Below are 17,109 nucleotides of genomic sequence, written 5' to 3' on the forward strand. Positions count from 1 at the left end.
CATCTGTTATAAATTGTGTGAGATGTCCATCTGAAAATAAGATAATTCAATATTTATTATAAATTATATGTAGTATATAGAAATATATAGAAATATGTAATATATAGCGCATAAATGATGACAAAATATTATGCCCGTTTATTAATATTTTAAATAATTCCATCAAAAATAAATTATAAATTTTTGACATATATAAATTTATTGTGCTTATTATTAAAAAACAATCTTATTTTTTAAATTTTCATCCGCATATAATAAAATAATATAATATAATATAATAATATAATAAATATCTTAGTTAATAAAATTAATTAATAAAATGTACCAAATACAATTTAAGATAAGTGTGGGTATTGGTAGAATATTATTTAAAATATTAAGATAAACGAGCGTAATATTTTTTCTTCGTTCATATAAAATATATACTTACTTCTGTTTTCTAAGAATAAATTCCTAATTATCTAAAAAAATTTAAATAATACTTTACTGCAAAAATTATACTCCGTATAAATAAAAGCAATATAGTTGTCTTTATCGTAATTTTTTTCGAGAGTTTACATTACATTTCTTTTAATCCAATGCAAAGAAAAAGTATGTCATCATGTGCATATGTTGCATTCTATATTCACATGTTCTCCACATAAATATAATAAGCCGGGCAAGTACCGCACGTGAATGTGTCGATTAGAGGCTTCAATCAACTAGTGTGGCTAGTTAAATTGGACTAAAACAAGGTCGCGAGACAGGATTGCTTTTAAGATCGATTCGTGCGTCATGATGCCATTTGTTACCGGAATATGCGTCGCGAATGGATGGATTTTACACACACAAGACTACATCAAATACTAATCTCGATTTTAAGATCGCTTGTGTCGGAATCGATGATCGATCACAACGTGGACGAAGAGGAAGAAGGAATGTGAGAAACAAATATTTTTTGAAAATATATAAAAATAAAAATTAAAAATTGTGTGTGCGTGTCTCTCGTAACGCGATTATAAATTTTAACGTAATTCGACTTCAAATGCATAATAATGAATATTGGAGTATCTTTCGGCGAGTGAATGAAAATCTTAAACATATATGGACTCATTGAATAAAAATTCAAAAATATCTTAATGTATCTCTAAAAGTAAAAGTTTAACGTTAAATAAAAATAAATATTAAATTAAATTTGAAAGAATATAATTAATATGCACAATTTTACAATCGCTCTAATTAAACAAGATCAAATTTGATCTGTTGAAAGAAGAGATTCCAAAAATGGAGTATATTAATTATCTTATAACATTACTTCGTGGATCATTATCCAATACGTCAAACGTATTAGATAATTTTGAGCATAAAAAGTGCGGAAAATTACTGCAAACTGAATTTCATGTAAGTCTCCGAAAACCTCTACACATGTGGCAAAAACATCGCAAATAACTACGTGTAAAAAGTTAACTTATGCACAATAATATTTTCTCGTTTGCAACATAATAAACAGAAAAATGGGAATCTGGATAATGTCGCAACAGATGATCACAACATATGTTATTATGCTAATTGCGATTCTTCGGTATGGATGAGGAGTTGCGAGAAGGAAGTGATCGAGCCTCTTCGATCGAGCGAAATCACTGGCAGCATCCCCGAATGGTTGACGGGCACTCTGTTACGGAATGGTCCGGGTAATTTGAAAGTGGGCAAATACCGTTATCAGCATCTGTTTGACAGTTCTGCCCTGTTGCATAAGTACGCTTTATGTTAAAATATAATACAGTAAGATGGACGACAATTTTTATTGATATGCGAGTAATTTTCATAGATTTCGTATCGCGAATGGAAACGTCACCTATCAGCGACGATTCGTCCAAACCGAAGTATATAAGAGAAACATGATCGCTCAGAGGATAGTTTTTACCGAATTCGGTACTTGCGCGACCCCGGATCCTTGTCACAGTATTTTTCACAGGTAGGACAAAGGATAAAGAACAAAAAACAAAAAGAGAAAAAAGTAAAGATAATTCTGATTAAATATTACAATGATTAATCCGGAGAAAAAATTATATAATCGTTCGCGATGTTTTAAATAAATTATGTGTGTGTTTTTCCCCTTATTATACAATTTTTCTTTTAAATTTAAAGTATTATCTTCTTATGATTTTTCAGGGTAGCTGCCGTGTTTAAACCAGATGAAATATCTGACAATTCCATGATCACAGTATATCCCTTCGGTGATGAATATTATACGTTCGCGGAAGCACCAGTGATGCACAGAATTGATGTAAAAACTTTAGAAACAACGGGCAGGGTAAAAACGTTCAAAAATGTTTTTTTTATATTAATTGTATAAATTATTTTTCTTATTATTTGCTAATAAAATATAATAAAATAAATTTTGGTTTAATTAAAAATAATTTTTTTATAAAGATTGTTTTTTTTTCTCTCGTTCGCAGGTAAATATGTCGAAATATGTTAATATCGTCAATCATACCTCACATCCTCATATTATGGCCGATGGTACAATTTATAATGTAGGATTGAGTGTAACACCATTTGGACCTCAATACAATATCGTATGCTTCTATCCTAATCGGACGATTATTGGTAAGATATTTTTTTGTATAAGTAAGTGGAGGTCAGGAATTTCTGAAAAAAAAAAAGATTTACATAGTCAATTGTAACAGAAATCAGTAACAGCGTATAAAAAAAATTATTTTATATTTGAGAAAATTTTATATGTTTAAATCGTTTCTTAAATCTTAAATTCTTAAAAAACTGATTAAGAAACTAATTAAAAAGAGACATCATTGTCAAAATACATGTTTAAAGTATGTAATTTGAAAATAATTCTTTACGATTCTCTAGACGATTCCGGGGAGAAAAAAGAGTTATCCATGTTCGATCAAGCAACGATTGTGGCCAGTGTGCCGAGTAGATGGCTACTGAATCCATCTTATATGCATACTTTTGGTATCACCGACAATTATTTCATTATCGTGGAACAACCATTAGCGATCTCCTTTATCGGAATGACAATCACTCATATTAAAAAAGACCCGATGATAAATTGTTTCAAGTGGCATGAAAATGAAAACGTACGTTTTCATTTTAGTAAAAAAATTCTTAATTAAATTATATCATTATCAGTAAAAAAATTAAATTACATTTAATTTCGGTTATTAGACACTCATTCATGTTATCTCGAGAAAAACGGGTCAACTGATGAAAACTTTCGTCGCGGAGACATTTTTTTACCTTCACATTATCAATCAGTTCGAGACCCGCGACAGAGAATACGTCGTACTCGACATATGCTGTTATCGGGATCCGAAGATGTTGGAGTACATGTATATTGATGCCATGAAGGTAAGCATTTGCAAATTAATCGCGAGGAAAGCGATTTACATTAATAATTTTTAATTTTCAAATAACTTTCTGTTATTAATGAATTTTCATGTAGAACATGCACAAAGATGCCGATTTCGCCAGACTGTTTCGCGCTAGGCCGTTGCGTTTCGTACTTCCGATGAGGGAATTGCATCCTGACACAACGTTCGAATACAATCTCATTACGATCGAAACGGTGCATCAGAACTTACAGCTGTTCCAAGATATAATTAATATCAATTATGAAACGGACCTGGAAATTGTCGACGATACAGACAACATTGAGTACAGTGACAAATCCAGATACTGGCAAGATGAGCACAAAAGCGCTTTGCAGAAGAAACCGACCGCTCATCTGCTTCTCGATGGCAAGATCTTCGTAAGACCGGAGCTTCTCTGCGACGTCGGTTGCGAGACTCCGCGGATAAACGCAGATTCTCACCTCGGTAAGGAGTACCGGTACTTTTACGCAATCTCCTGCGACATGGACCTGGATAATCCCGGAACAGTTAGTACATTCCTCGAATTTATTAAAGAAATTATATAATTATTAAAAATATATGCTATGTTAATGTTTTATACATACATAATACACATAGCAATGTGCAAAATATTTTTATTCGGTACAAATAAAACCGAAAATTTGACTTGTAGCTAATCAAGGTCGATACATTCCAAAAGACCAAGAAAATATGGCAGGAAAAGGGTGTTTATCCTAGCGAACCAATTTTCGTGCCAAATCCGAAAGGAAAAGTATGGATCTGAGCTTTATTTGCACGAAAAATGATCGAAATAGCCCGATTATTTTATTCTTGCTTTTTCTGTCCAGAATGAGGATGATGGCGTGGTTGTAAGTTCTATTGTGTGGGCGGAAAAAGAGACTCAGGTTGGACTGTTAATCTTGGACGCTGTGACATTTACGGAAATCGCAAGAGCTACTTTTGAAACGCCTGGACCAGTGCCTAAATGTTTACACGGTTGGTTTAGTCTGGATAAGTAATCGAGTATTAAACATCGACTATCAATTAAACACACAATGCTGTTTAATTAAATCTGTTTTAGTATGGTATGGAATTTTTTTGGTATGGTATGGGACTCTTTTGGTATTAATAATAAAATTTATCATCATTATTGAATCATTATTAAAGTATTAAAAATTGCGACGTATCAAATTATTTTCATTTGTGTTTAGAAATATAATTATCTTTCCAAAAGGTGTTATCAAATTTATAAGTCTTATCGAATTTTATTCTAATATTATTATCTACACCTATCGAGAATCGTGTAAAATAGTATCATATACATTTTGCAAGAACACTTCTTCTTTTGTTTTAATATTTAAAAAAATGGAATCAATATATACATAATATCGTCAAACATATATATAATAAATTATTTAATGTCTTTTCATGATGCGCATAGTATATTTACAATGGCAAACGGTATCATCGCGATGATGCGACATAATGTATCATCTAATGAGAATTTTGTCCATTGGAATGTAAAACATGCATTAAATATTGCCAAAGTTGAGTCTAGCTGTAATAATAACAAATATCGATAAAATGACACATTGTCTCTATGTAAAATTACTAGAATGATAACTCTGCGACATACATAATATTTTATCTAATCTCATATTTATAATCTAAGCGAGTTATGAAAATATTCATTTTGATATATGTACAAGACATGCTGAAGTTTGAATGCTTTTTAGGATATAATCCTTGCAAATTCCATAAAAATTTGTAGGATCTATAATCCTACAAATTTTCACATGCTAATTAGATTTTTAATAAGAAATAAATTTCATTGATTTCCACAAAAGAGTTGAATAGTTGTATCTTATAAGAATAAATGCAAGTTAAAGAATTATTCTTAAAATAAATCCAATAGATAGTTGAAATACTCTTCTCGATTGCTTCCACATTATGTAAGTATCGTATAGAAATTAAAAAAGAATTGTGTTTTAATATTTTCTCGCAAGTTTGATCTATAACACAATGATTTTATCTTAAATAACATTAATTAACAATTACATTAATAAATAATAGTCTGGCACAACCATGGTCAGATAATTTCTAACTAAGGGAGCATTGGCATACAATCCCTGAATGATTTAATATATAAAATTATCGCTTCGCAATATAAATTATGCATTTCGTGTCCCGAAGGAAAGTGCAGTGTCGCGATGCGTTTGGCACTTCAAGTCACTTTCGCTCTGCCGAGACTCTTGCGTTTAGAAAAGGAAAAGAAACTTATCTTACATAATAATAGATTTATAAAATTTCATTATAAAATTTGACGAGTCCGAATATGCTCTACTGTAACTGGCGTTTGACAAAATGTGCGATTTATTTGCTGTGTCGATTACAATTCAGCAAATATTTCGAGCACTACTATCATATATAAATAGAGTGACCGATTTCGTGCGCGTTTTCACATATCATGTATGGATATGTGTAGGACGCGCATATTATCTTAATTACTCAGATATAAGAAAAAATATAAGTTCTCTCTCCACGATATTTCTTCATACGTAAATCATTTATCGAGAAATTGAATCTTGAATTTATTCGATAAAAATAATTTACTATAATCGCGAACGCAAACAACATGCTCTGCAATTATGTCACTTAGTTAATATAATTCGTTATTATGTTAGAATAAAATAAAAAAATTTCAAAATACAATGACAACGTGTTTAATACTATTTCGCATACTCGCGTCTTTTCTTAAAACTTTCTCGATATTTTATTTACCTTAGATTTAAGTACGAGAGAGAAATATTTAAGATTTAATATCATTATACGATTTCGTGTAACTTTGGATCGCTCGAATTCGCGCGAATTAATCATAAAAGGAAGAGAATAGAAACAAACAGTTCTCGTATTATTCAGGTCACATCGTATCGATGTGGCTATCACAAAATTTTCACTTATCTTGGTTCAGCCCTTTTAAACTTTATCCACTTTCTCGCAATCTACGGAATTTATGGAGTTCATCGCGCTGATGTTTTTATTACTCTCTGTATCCGTCTCGCTCTTTGCCAGGCTGGAGATCGACTCGGCAATATGTGACTCGGAATGCATCGGCAGAATCCCGGCGTTTGCGTCTTCAATGGCCTTCCTCAACTGCAAAACAAAATTTTCATTAATTTTATAAATTTTATCAGGTTTGTTTGTTGATTTTATATAATCGAGATTTTTCGGTATCATTATACCTAAATAAATCTTTGTACACATATATACCTCCTTTAATGCGACAACGCCGACCAATCTGCCAATAGCTGTTACATAAGCGTGATTGACGCCGACCATGCTGAAGAGACTGTGAACTTTCAGCAGGGACGTTCTCTCAACTAATTGGAAAGGAGCTGGATCAATGTGACATCTTGAGAAATCCACCTCGAGTGCCATCTCGCTCTCCTCCCATCGTTTTTGATCCTCGGCCGACATGTCTATCACTCTTTCTCGAGGCTAGTTAACACATGAAAAATGTGCAAAGTTACTTCTTGTCTATAGAAAAAATAACCAGAAATATTTGCTCACCAATTGTACTTTCTTCGATGTTGCTGGGCTTGGAGCCAACATAGGCGTATGTGGCGGCACATTAATAACTTCCTGACTATCGCTACGTCTGGTACCACTTCCTAGCTCTGGATCGGGATCCACATCTTGCAACGTGGCGGATTTACGGAAGATCGCCTCGAATGCCAAACGTATCCTGCAGGATATGAATAATCATTAATATAATTATTATTTAATATTTCGCATATACATAATTTAATTAATATATTTATTTTAAAAACAAAATTGTATGAGAAGGAACATATATCAAAATCAAAGTTTTTTATAATACACACATTAAAAGAGAAAGATAATAAATTAATGTAAATATATAAAATATAATAATATAAAAAAAATATCTCACCTGCTTTCCGCGCCTGTAACGGTCGTATAGGGTGTCACAGCTGGACTGACCAACGGGCTGAATCCTTTTAGGGTGAACGAATTCGTCTTCTTCAAAATTGATTTTTTCGGTTGCGAGCCGAATATCGGTGAATGGTACGTATGCTGAAAAAAAATAAAAATAAAAAAAATATGTTAATTTTTCAAGGGGATTGTAACGTGCAAAATAATAAAGAGGAACAACCGCAAGAAAAGTTTTACGCTTTAGACGATAATACACGGCCCCCATCGTCTATCAATTGACGTCAAAGTCAACTAAACGAACGTGTGACTCACATGATCAGGACCGCCGCCGTTGTTTGATAACATCGTTAGATCATTAACACTCTGTCGCTGCATCTTGAGAATGTCCGGTGCCGGAATGACCTCAAATCTCGAAGGCCTTCTCGTTCTCTCTTGCTCCCGCAATTGTCGTTCCATTTCTTCGCGCGCCCTTTCCTCTGCCTCCTTGTGCCATTTTTGCGCGACCTAATACGTCAACAATAAACGTAAATGTAACATAAAATGAAGTGTGAAACAAAATGTCACATAAATTTCTGCAAAGTTGTTGAAAGTTTCATTACCTGTAACCTTCTTTCGCGACCGATATGCTTCTCGATAAGTTTGATTAACTGTAATCTCTGAATAGATCCAAGCAATATCATGGAGTCAGGATTATCCACTAACGGAAATCCGCGAAGCTTGCGATTCTCCTTCAGTATATCCTTTAATTTTTGATAGCTGATACCGTGCCATATGTACTTCACGTCACGAACCATAAAATCCTCCACATAGACATTATACATTCCTAAAATTAAAGGCTATTTCTTTAAGAACTATAGATTTCACGATAAATTCGCAACAAGTTACAAAATTATCTTACCAATCATCATTCCAAAGTAAATGCTTTGCGAAATAATGAAATTAATAGTTATTTTAATGAAGCGTATAATTTTAATTTATTAGTTGGAAAAAGTTTGAAATAAATTAAATTAACTGAGAGAGAAAGAAAGAAAGAAGGAAAAAGAAGACAAAATACCTGAACTGGATGGTAGCAAATCGGGCAAGTAAGGCAACTTCTTGATAAGAATAATGCTGTCGTATATACTAGGCTGTAGAAGCGCGGCGATAGCATTGCTAATCAACACCGCTATCATTATGGGCACAATGTGAGTGATCTGACCGGTCATCTCGAAGATAATGACACTGACGGATATCGTATGCGTTACCGCGCCGGAAAACGCAGCTGCGCCAACTGTAGCATAACCACCTATATAATTGTAAAAGTAATTTTTTTTTTAATTTTGCCTCTTCTTTTAAATCCGATTAAATTTGATTCTATTCCCCTTTTAATGCAAAAAAAAAAAATTATAATAAATATATAATAAATAACTTTATGTTTAATTAAATTACCTGGTATAATAGGTGTAATTATCCCGCCATAGCGCACACCAGTAGGAAACCAGAGTGCCATTGCTTCACCGACTGCTCTACCTAGTGCGGCACCGATTTTGAACACGGGAATGAAGATTCCAGATGGTACCGGCACCGTTGAGCTTATGATAGAAAAGATGAACTAAAATCCCAAAATTTGTTTTTTTATCATATTTCTTTGTTGTTTTATCATAATTATATTTAAGAATTAATGGCGCTCTATTTCAAGTAATTATGTGAAGTAAAAATCTTCTTACAGTAACTAAAACAAAACTGAGGAGTCCGCTGAAGACATCAGTATACGGCGTTGACCAGTGCTTGACAATATTCATCTCCTCAACGCCAAGATTCTCCTGTGTCCAAGTGAAATTAGTGAAAAGCCCGTAAACTTGATCGTGTGTGTTTTGATCGCCGGCCATGAATTGGCCGAGTCCTAGCGGAAATGATACAGACGAGACCAGGAGCGACACGATGCCAGGATACAAAAAGCGACTGCAAGTAAATATTGTATGTATTTTTCTCTCGGTGGAAGATTCCGTGAAAGAATTCACTATAGAATTCACTATGGCTATTACTATTTAAAAAAAATTTCGATTTACGTGAGTCACATACTTCTTTTGTAGAAAACTGTTCATGCTCTTGTTCTTCCGCATAAAGATAACGTATTGCCTGTGCAGCCAAACGTAGAAGGCGCCCAGCAGCCCGCTGCCGACGCCGATCAGAGCGAAGACGAAGAGCTCTTGCGGATCGAAGGGAAAGTCCATGGTGAAGCTGGTGGCGAACATCGCTGTGATGGTCTCCTCGCGCTGGAACCAGATCGCCAACAGGCGAAACATCGTGGCGCCGCAAACCGCGGCGAAGAAGCCGCGCCAGTAATTCCTCACCGCGAAGTACACCGTGGTGACCTCGATGCTGAAGAGTACGCCACCGATCGGCGCGGCGAAGCAGGAGGCGACTCCCACAGCGCAGGCCGCGGCCAGCATCTCGCAATTCCTGCTCTCGTTTTCGTAGATACCTTGGAAGCTCGTGACCAATTTCGAGAGGAGCGTCGCGACGATGCTGGCGATGTGCACAAACGGACCCTCCTTGCCAAGCGGCAGCCCCGAGCCCAAGGTCGCCGTTAAACCGATAACCTTTGGCATATCACGATCTTTATCGTTCCTGTTTTCATTTCGAGCGGATTCTGCGACGCGCTCTTTTTCAGAGACTTTAAAAGAAAGTTATAATACAGAATTTTGATTCGTGCGCGTAATCTATTTTAAGATTAATTTTGTCGAATTTTTGATGGATAAATTATGGATTATTATCGCGGACGTGTTTCACCAACCTTGGCGATTAAGGTACGAAAGGTCAGGTACTCCTTCAACGCCACTCCGCGTAGGATGGTCTTCATTTCCGGGATCCCGGAGCCAATACTTTGCGGCGCGACGATGTGCACGAAACCAGCACTGAAGAGAATGAGACACACGGGCATAGACACCCAGGCCAGGTACTTGAGAGCCGGATGCGTCGTGAGATCTTGATAGAGCCATATCCTGGCTGGTGAAACGAGGTCATCGTCAGCGCATCGCGGAACAATCAATGATAAAGATATCGCATTGTCTCCTAACATTTTTGTAAAAATCTCTTTCCATTCTTTCGATCAAATTATCGATACTGATAATTTTCAAATTTAATATAGTTGCTTTGTGATTTTTTTATGTAAAGTCATAAATAATATAGACACAAATTTCTTTTAATTTTCCAGAAAAATAAAAAAATAATTTCTCTAACATCTTATTTATTTTATAACACAGAAATTTCTTCGTATATAATCCATGTGTGAAAAATATTTCAGATTATTCCCTTAAAAGATAAGAATTCGCCTAACGCGAAATAGACTGACCGTTATTACACATGGAGATGCCACGGTCCATGGCATAGCTGATAAGCGCCATAATGATCCCGAGGAGGGCCAGGAAGACCCAATCCTCGCCGAGCCGTGCGCCGGTGTGTTTCCAGACGAAGGCCAGCAGAGCTAACAATTTCCGGCACAGAGGACCCCGGGACTTTCGCAGGTCCTCAGCCCTCGTCGTGTCATACTTCCGTCTCGCTTTCTCATGGTACTTGAGTCTGCGCGCCTCTTCCTTCGCGTATTCACCCAGATCCTTCGTATAGCGACCATACATCTGGAGACAGCCGATTTTATGTTTTTTTCGTTCATTCATCCAGTCGTAAAATTAAACGATCCGTACAGAATTTTACGTGAAAAATCATTTGTAATTTATATGACACCGTAAGATATAAATTTTGTTGCATTTTATACCTTTAACTTTATACCTTTAATTTTATACCTTTAACGTTTCTTGCTTATTTAATATAAAAATTGAATCTAAAAATGTAATACAAATTTTTCTATCACTTATTTATAAGAGAATATTTTTATCATTTAGGAAATTAAATAAATATAATTCGTACTTTTAATAGGTATCTATTATCGATCAATAATTTGACGGTGTTTTGATTTTTATAGATTTGTTTTTAAACAGATAATTGATATTTTATTGTTCATTCGAAAGTTGTCGATTAATCAAAGATTTTTTTATGGCACTAATTAACAAAAAGAAAAATGACAATAATGTGCTATTTAGATGGCTGATTTAAAACTAAAAAACGATCGTTTCGAAAATCTACAATTATTTCTCGCACGGATACTATTTATCAAAACAATTTATCTTATCCACAAAATCAACTGCAAAGCGAACGTAGATTGATTAATATATTCGATATTTTCGATGATAACAAATTTCTCGGATGAAAACACGTAAACGATTAGTGTACGAAGATTTAATGGAGTTTAAAGGACATGCCATTTTCTTTAAACGCAATTCTATTTATTTTATTATAAAGCTGAAATAAACTTTTTACACACAAGAAACTACAATAATAAGCATGCTAAAATCAAGCTTACTAATGAAGCATCGTGATTGTCTGCGTGTTGATTCATTAGCATTAATTGTCTCCAGCAACGACTAATAACGCTATTATTAGCGGATTGTAAGAAATAAACGAAGAAATAATGACAAAGTTTTATTTATAATGCTAAGAAAGAAAAAACTAAGTGCTCTCTTAATATATATATGATGATAATGTCTCAATAAAAAAATTTACCTCTTCACGAGAGGTGGAATAAATTTATATGCAATTGTGCACTTACGAGATAGCTGTCGTTACAGACGAAATATGCCTTGTTCAAGACCACAGTTGGCGTACAAAATTGAGTGTAAAATCCCGTAGATCGCGTCGAGGACTCGATACTCGAATTATTTGATTCGCGGGAAATTGAATTGTTTAAATCATTTAAGGTTTTCCTTGAATTATCAAACATTTCTTAAGTCATCATCGCATGATCGATGTTCTCTTCTTCGCTTTCATTCGGAAGTACGAATGTAAAATTCTACTACTTGTATCTTGCGCAAACGCGAGATTCTACACAAGTTCCAATCGACTGAAAGATAGAAGTGGACTCGGTGGTTATCGCCTTATCGTTATTATCGAATAAAGATAGTTTTAAAAGAAGTATTAAAAGTAATTTTTGAAACTTAACATATGTATAAAATTTCTTATTGTCATCAAGTTGAAAAGTCATCGTTCAGAAATTCCGAAATTCAAAAGCGACGATCAATGTATATTATCCTTATTGCTCGTTTCTTACGTATTTTTGTAGTTATTCTTGGAGATTAAATAAATAAAAATAATAAACAAAAAAATTTATAATAGTCGAAAAAAATGAAAAAAATACTCTATCTCTGAGCAATCTATTCTTTTCATTATTTAATAATTTCTCGATGCTAATAAATTTTGAATAATTTATTTCGCGGATTTTGTATATTTTTTAATACATCACATATTTTTTAATAATTTTTTCATATCAAAAATTCTCCATCATTAAAGTTTTACTTTCATCGTTCAATGTATCACCTAGAAAAGTCTTTTCACTGTCTTTTCAATAATTTTATTCGCCACCAATAAATTTTCAAGTCCTTTGCCATTACGCGAATTTTGTTTGTATTTTTTGACACATGTTTATTTACATTTGCGAGACTGAGCGATTTTAGGGATTCATGATAAACTTGCGGCAATGTATGTGCGAGCTTTACGATTGTGAGCGCATTTATATTCCGAGAATTTTTTCGATTTCTGATAAACAATCCAAATGCACCTATGCGTGTGTGCATACGAACGCAAACTGAACGGCGACGTCTCGTGAATGTCTGCTTCAAATCTCAGTGGGAATATTTGTTGAAATTTGGCAACAGTCAAAATCCTTATTTTTAGCGTAACCCAGCCTGAGTCGACAGGGCGAAATCCTATTGTTTATGGCCGAATAAGCCGCTACGTTTTCCCTAATGTTATGAAAATACACGTCGCGCGCAGATTTTCAAGACGCACTCTCTTATCGCGTCTACGCATGCCTATAATAAAATTGTATCTTTAGAAATATTTATAAACTAGACTGTATCACAAACGTCTGATATGTATAACAATAATAGATTTATTTATTCCCTACAGAATCTCTCAAAAATATATCTGATATGAGATGTCTTATTTATTTACCACTACTTATGTACCGTTTCCTCATTTTGGATATAATTTTAATTATCGAAATCATTTTTACTTACATTCATAAACTTGGCACGCGTCATCTCGGCTTATTCATCCACTTTTTGCAAGTTTATGTTGTTTGTAAATCGGCTGATCAACAAGTGATTGTGTATATTATCGAATAAAGCATTTTAAGCTGATAAACAAATATTACGGCGAATAAAAATATCGATACATATCTGCAAGTAATGTTGTTTTATCACAACATTTTTACGAATCGTTCTCTTTTGCGTGAAATGTTATTTTAAAAATTATCTTGTAAAATAAGAAACATCGATAATGCAGTCTCGATTTTCGCCGCGATGTCAATGATCCGGAGTTTGATTGACGTGCGATACCTTGATATAATTTTAACACCGAGATTTCTTGATATAAATGCAAACGGAAGCACCGCGTTATCATACTGCCTGTCATTACAATGATTATATAATAAACTACAAAGTTTTCAAGCGTATTTTAGGATATCTCCATCAATTTCATTTTTTATTGTTAATCGTAGACTAAAAATTATTTTTGCCTGACAGTTGCATGCATTTTAATTGTCGCAGATCAAGCACCTAGAAGACATAATGCCGATGAGACATGCAATAGACACGCACTCGCTTTAATCATAAAACGATTTATCCAAATGTGAAAATAATCGCGTGAGAAATAAAAGTTATATTAGATAAGATAAGATTTGTCCGATTCAGTAAACTGAAACAGAGACAACACCTGAGTGGCGACTATGTATACAATCGTGACGTCAATAACGACCACGTTCCACTGGGCAATCGGCCCCTAATCCAATTTTAGTAATTAGGCCTGACCGATTGGCGATACGTATGATGAATAGGCTCGAAAATAAATATCGATAGAATTTCATTCAATTCAATTATCGGACCCCATTCGTCTCATAAATTATAGCTATTTTAATTATTTTACGGGCACATCAGTAAGTATTTTCGACAGGAAAACAGATAATAGGATCATCTCCCAGTAAATGCATCCGGAAACTGTATTATCTTGATACGTGCAATTTCCATTGCAAGAAATGCACACATGCACGATGCGTGCACTTTTTAGTTTTATATATATTATATAATATATATGTATATGTGTGCATCGCGGTATGAGAATCTTTTCATGCTGGTCACGCATGTCCGATAACAAGTCTTTAAAAGCTCATTCGCGCGCATGAAAGATGTTGCTGCAAAGATCGTGCGTACTTTATATTATCAAGTGAATTAATACGCGGTTGTACGCAATTACACACACGTTAAGGATGTATTTCTTGAAATATGTCCCGATTATTTTGTGTAAAAAAAAACAAGCCAAAATTTCAAAATACAAAAGGCAAAACAAAATTTATAAATGCAAAACTTGCTACAAAGAAAAATATTATGAGGTTTTCAAATGTCATTAATATTTTGTAAAATTAAAAAATTATTAAAATTGTTAAAATAAAACCGACAAAATTTAATTCGTATTTAATAATTGATTCTTCTCGATTTTGTGTTTATCAAAGAAAGAAAAATTTTACGTTATAAGGCTTACAACAAACATATATCTCGAGGAGCACAAATCCTTGTTTATAGGAACTGCGATTGGCGTGAAAATCATTTGCAATCACTTGGCAGCCAATCAACTAGTTAATTACGATGACTAGTGTAAATCGTTAGCGCAAGTAGTTAAACTATACTAGTCTAGCTCACAGTCGCGTTGTAAAATATATTAGCTTGCATTGTTTTAGCGAAATAGCAGTCAGCTCTCCAGCATCGCAATTTTCAATTTGCGACGAAACATCGAAAAGACGCGTTTGTGGCTCGTAATAATACTTGACGAATTACAGCAGGCTCTTAATAATGCACGGTATTGTGGCGAATTGCCAATAAATCGTGAACGTCCCATTTATTTTACACCTGCCCGGAGTAAATCGCGCAACGTGAAAAAGTACCGCGAATTACGTGAGGAATATTTATTAGAAGCTGTCAACGCAACGCATTTTGTTCAAGTTACGTGCTTTATACAAAAAAAAAATACATATAGAATAGTTATACGAAAATTATACTTTTTGCAACATGCACCTGCGTATCTTTCGATTTTGCAGATAATTCTAATCGATCGTGACTTAACATCTTTTATAAATTTCTCATATGTTCAGAGATCAAACAAAAAATTCAAATTAAAAAATTTCCCCCCGTGATTTCGCGCGAATGTTACGATCCGCGCCGGCCGGCGTTTCTAAATTTGTTTAAAGATTTCGACACGCGGCCGGTCATCGCAGCAAGGCCGATATGCTCTCGTGTGACACGCGACAAGTCAAGGTTTATCGCGTACGCACATTCCTATCAACTATCACGAACAAATCGCGCTGTTTTTTTATTCGTAACTGCGGGAGTCGTACGACGGATATCGAGCATTTCTCGGCAAGAAAGTTCGCGAATGTCAAATAAAAATTGCTCTCAAGATTACACGTCAATGCATACAATCATTGCATATATCTAGATGATATAAAATAAAGAAAATATATAATAGCGCGTTTCTTTAGTCGCTATTATCTGACAACGATCACGTCTCGCAAAACGTTTATTTAAAATGTAGTCTCGCCTACTTGGCAATTGTTCAAAGGTCGCGTCATTAGGTCCCGTGTTACAGAATAGTTTATGAACCATGAAAAATCTCGAACAAATCGCTAGTTAAAGTCGCGACATTTACATCAAAGCCGGGTTTGATTACGAAATAATAATCGTCGAAATATAGATTGTAAAATGCATTATAAAAAAGCTATATATTTCAACAAATGTCCCATGTGGACATAAACTTTTGATGTGATCATCGTATCATGTATTTAATAATGTTTATGTATAATAACATGTGTATAGAATATTTCACACAAAGCAATGTTTTTTTACCATAAATATTTAAAGACTGTACATACATGCACATTGACTCTTGGCAGGCAGCCTTTTGTCTAGGATTCATCTAGCAACAACAGCTATAGTTTAATTATAAATCGCTTGTGTGTGCGTGTGTGTGTGTGTGTGCAGTACTTAACATTATTGGAACTTGCAATAACAGTATAATAATAATTGTATAATATATGGTCAAAAATGCTGTTAAAATTTAATTATAAATTTTGAAAATATTATCATAAAATGTATCACTGAGGTAAAATGTATAACACGAACAATAAAACATTCAGAGAGTATGGCTAATAATAGTAAGAAATATTTTCAAGTCGCATGCTCATACAAGCAGAACTTCGAGAGAATGTAATTTGCGATTCATTCCAAAGATAGAAGAGCAAAAAACCAAATTATCGTCAGAGAGAAATCGCTTACAATCGTATTTATATAGTCGAAAGGATCGAACTCCTGCTGTTCCTCGTCCGCATTTGGCGGAGGACATGGGTAGAACGCTTGCGAGGGTCTAAAAAATATTCCAGATTTTCGACGAATATTGTTTTTTTATATCGTTTATCGTATCATATCGTTTAACGTTATCTTTCATTTTTTTTTTTTTTAAATAACTACTCTAATGTGACACATGAAAAATTTTCCTCATAAAGTTACTTATTTGTTTTTAAATCTCATTAATCCTTTGTTACACTTTTTCCTTGCATAACACTTTCGTAATAATATTGAATAGAATTTTGTAAAAAATGAAATAATATAATTTTTTTTCAATTTAAATACGTGTACGGATATATTTAATTTCTTTATCTCAA

General features: G+C 33.9%; 2 protein-coding genes across 12 annotated transcripts in view; one reads left to right on the forward strand and one right to left on the reverse strand.

Moving 5' to 3' along the window:
* Positions 1-788: 788 nt before the first annotated feature.
* LOC126856135 (carotenoid isomerooxygenase) lies at positions 789-4,469 on the forward strand. The gene is made up of 10 exons (XM_050604394.1): positions 789-1,380; positions 1,490-1,734; positions 1,808-1,954; positions 2,152-2,293; positions 2,439-2,589; positions 2,851-3,080; positions 3,169-3,351; positions 3,446-3,880; positions 4,027-4,125; positions 4,202-4,469. Exons 1-10 carry the CDS (start codon positions 1,264-1,266, stop codon positions 4,370-4,372), a joined length of 1,920 nt encoding a protein of 639 aa, XP_050460351.1. The 5' UTR covers positions 789-1,263; the 3' UTR covers positions 4,373-4,469.
* A 203-nt stretch (positions 4,470-4,672) lies between these two features.
* LOC126856128 (chloride channel protein 2) overlaps positions 4,673-17,109 on the reverse strand; it is a 28,671-nt gene continuing 16,234 nt past the window's right edge. For 5 of the 11 annotated variants that reach the window (XM_050604366.1, XM_050604365.1, XM_050604364.1 and 2 more), the window contains 12 exons: positions 10,642-10,924; positions 10,084-10,295; positions 9,369-9,889; positions 9,014-9,248; positions 8,736-8,898; positions 8,362-8,592; positions 7,907-8,130; positions 7,620-7,811; positions 7,306-7,448; positions 6,924-7,098; positions 6,624-6,851; positions 4,673-6,506 (listed from right to left, as the gene is read on the reverse strand). In XM_050604366.1, the coding sequence (XP_050460323.1) occupies positions 6,330-6,506; positions 6,624-6,851; positions 6,924-7,098; positions 7,306-7,448; positions 7,620-7,811; positions 7,907-8,130; positions 8,362-8,592; positions 8,736-8,898; positions 9,014-9,248; positions 9,369-9,889; positions 10,084-10,295; positions 10,642-10,924 (2,784 nt within the window). In that variant the 3' untranslated portion in view covers positions 4,673-6,329. Of the gene's footprint in view, positions 6,507-6,623; positions 6,852-6,923; positions 7,099-7,305; positions 7,449-7,619; positions 7,812-7,906; positions 8,131-8,361; positions 8,593-8,735; positions 8,899-9,013; positions 9,249-9,368; positions 9,964-10,083; positions 10,296-10,641; positions 10,925-11,952; positions 12,567-12,716; positions 12,977-16,723; positions 16,812-17,109 lie in introns of those variants that run through there. The other 6 variants (XM_050604362.1, XM_050604360.1, XM_050604361.1 and 3 more) reach the window with 6 other exon arrangements.

The sequence above is a fragment of the Cataglyphis hispanica genome, chromosome 17 (assembly GCF_021464435.1).
Source record: "Cataglyphis hispanica isolate Lineage 1 chromosome 17, ULB_Chis1_1.0, whole genome shotgun sequence".
Lineage (NCBI taxonomy): Eukaryota > Metazoa > Arthropoda > Insecta > Hymenoptera > Formicidae > Cataglyphis > Cataglyphis hispanica.

What these genes read in the sequence shown, in the direction of transcription:
- LOC126856135 (XM_050604394.1), top strand. Translation starts at nt 1,264, where the DNA reads ATGGAGTATATTAATTATCTTATAACATTACTTCGTGGATCATTATCC. An exon ending in AGTTCTGCCCTGTTGCATAA is followed by an intron (nt 1,735 to 1,807) that starts GTACGCTTTATG and finishes TAATTTTCATAG; the next exon opens with ATTTCGTATCGCGAATGGAA. An exon ending in TCCTAATCGGACGATTATTG is followed by an intron (nt 2,590 to 2,850) that starts GTAAGATATTTT and finishes ACGATTCTCTAG; the next exon opens with ACGATTCCGGGGAGAAAAAA.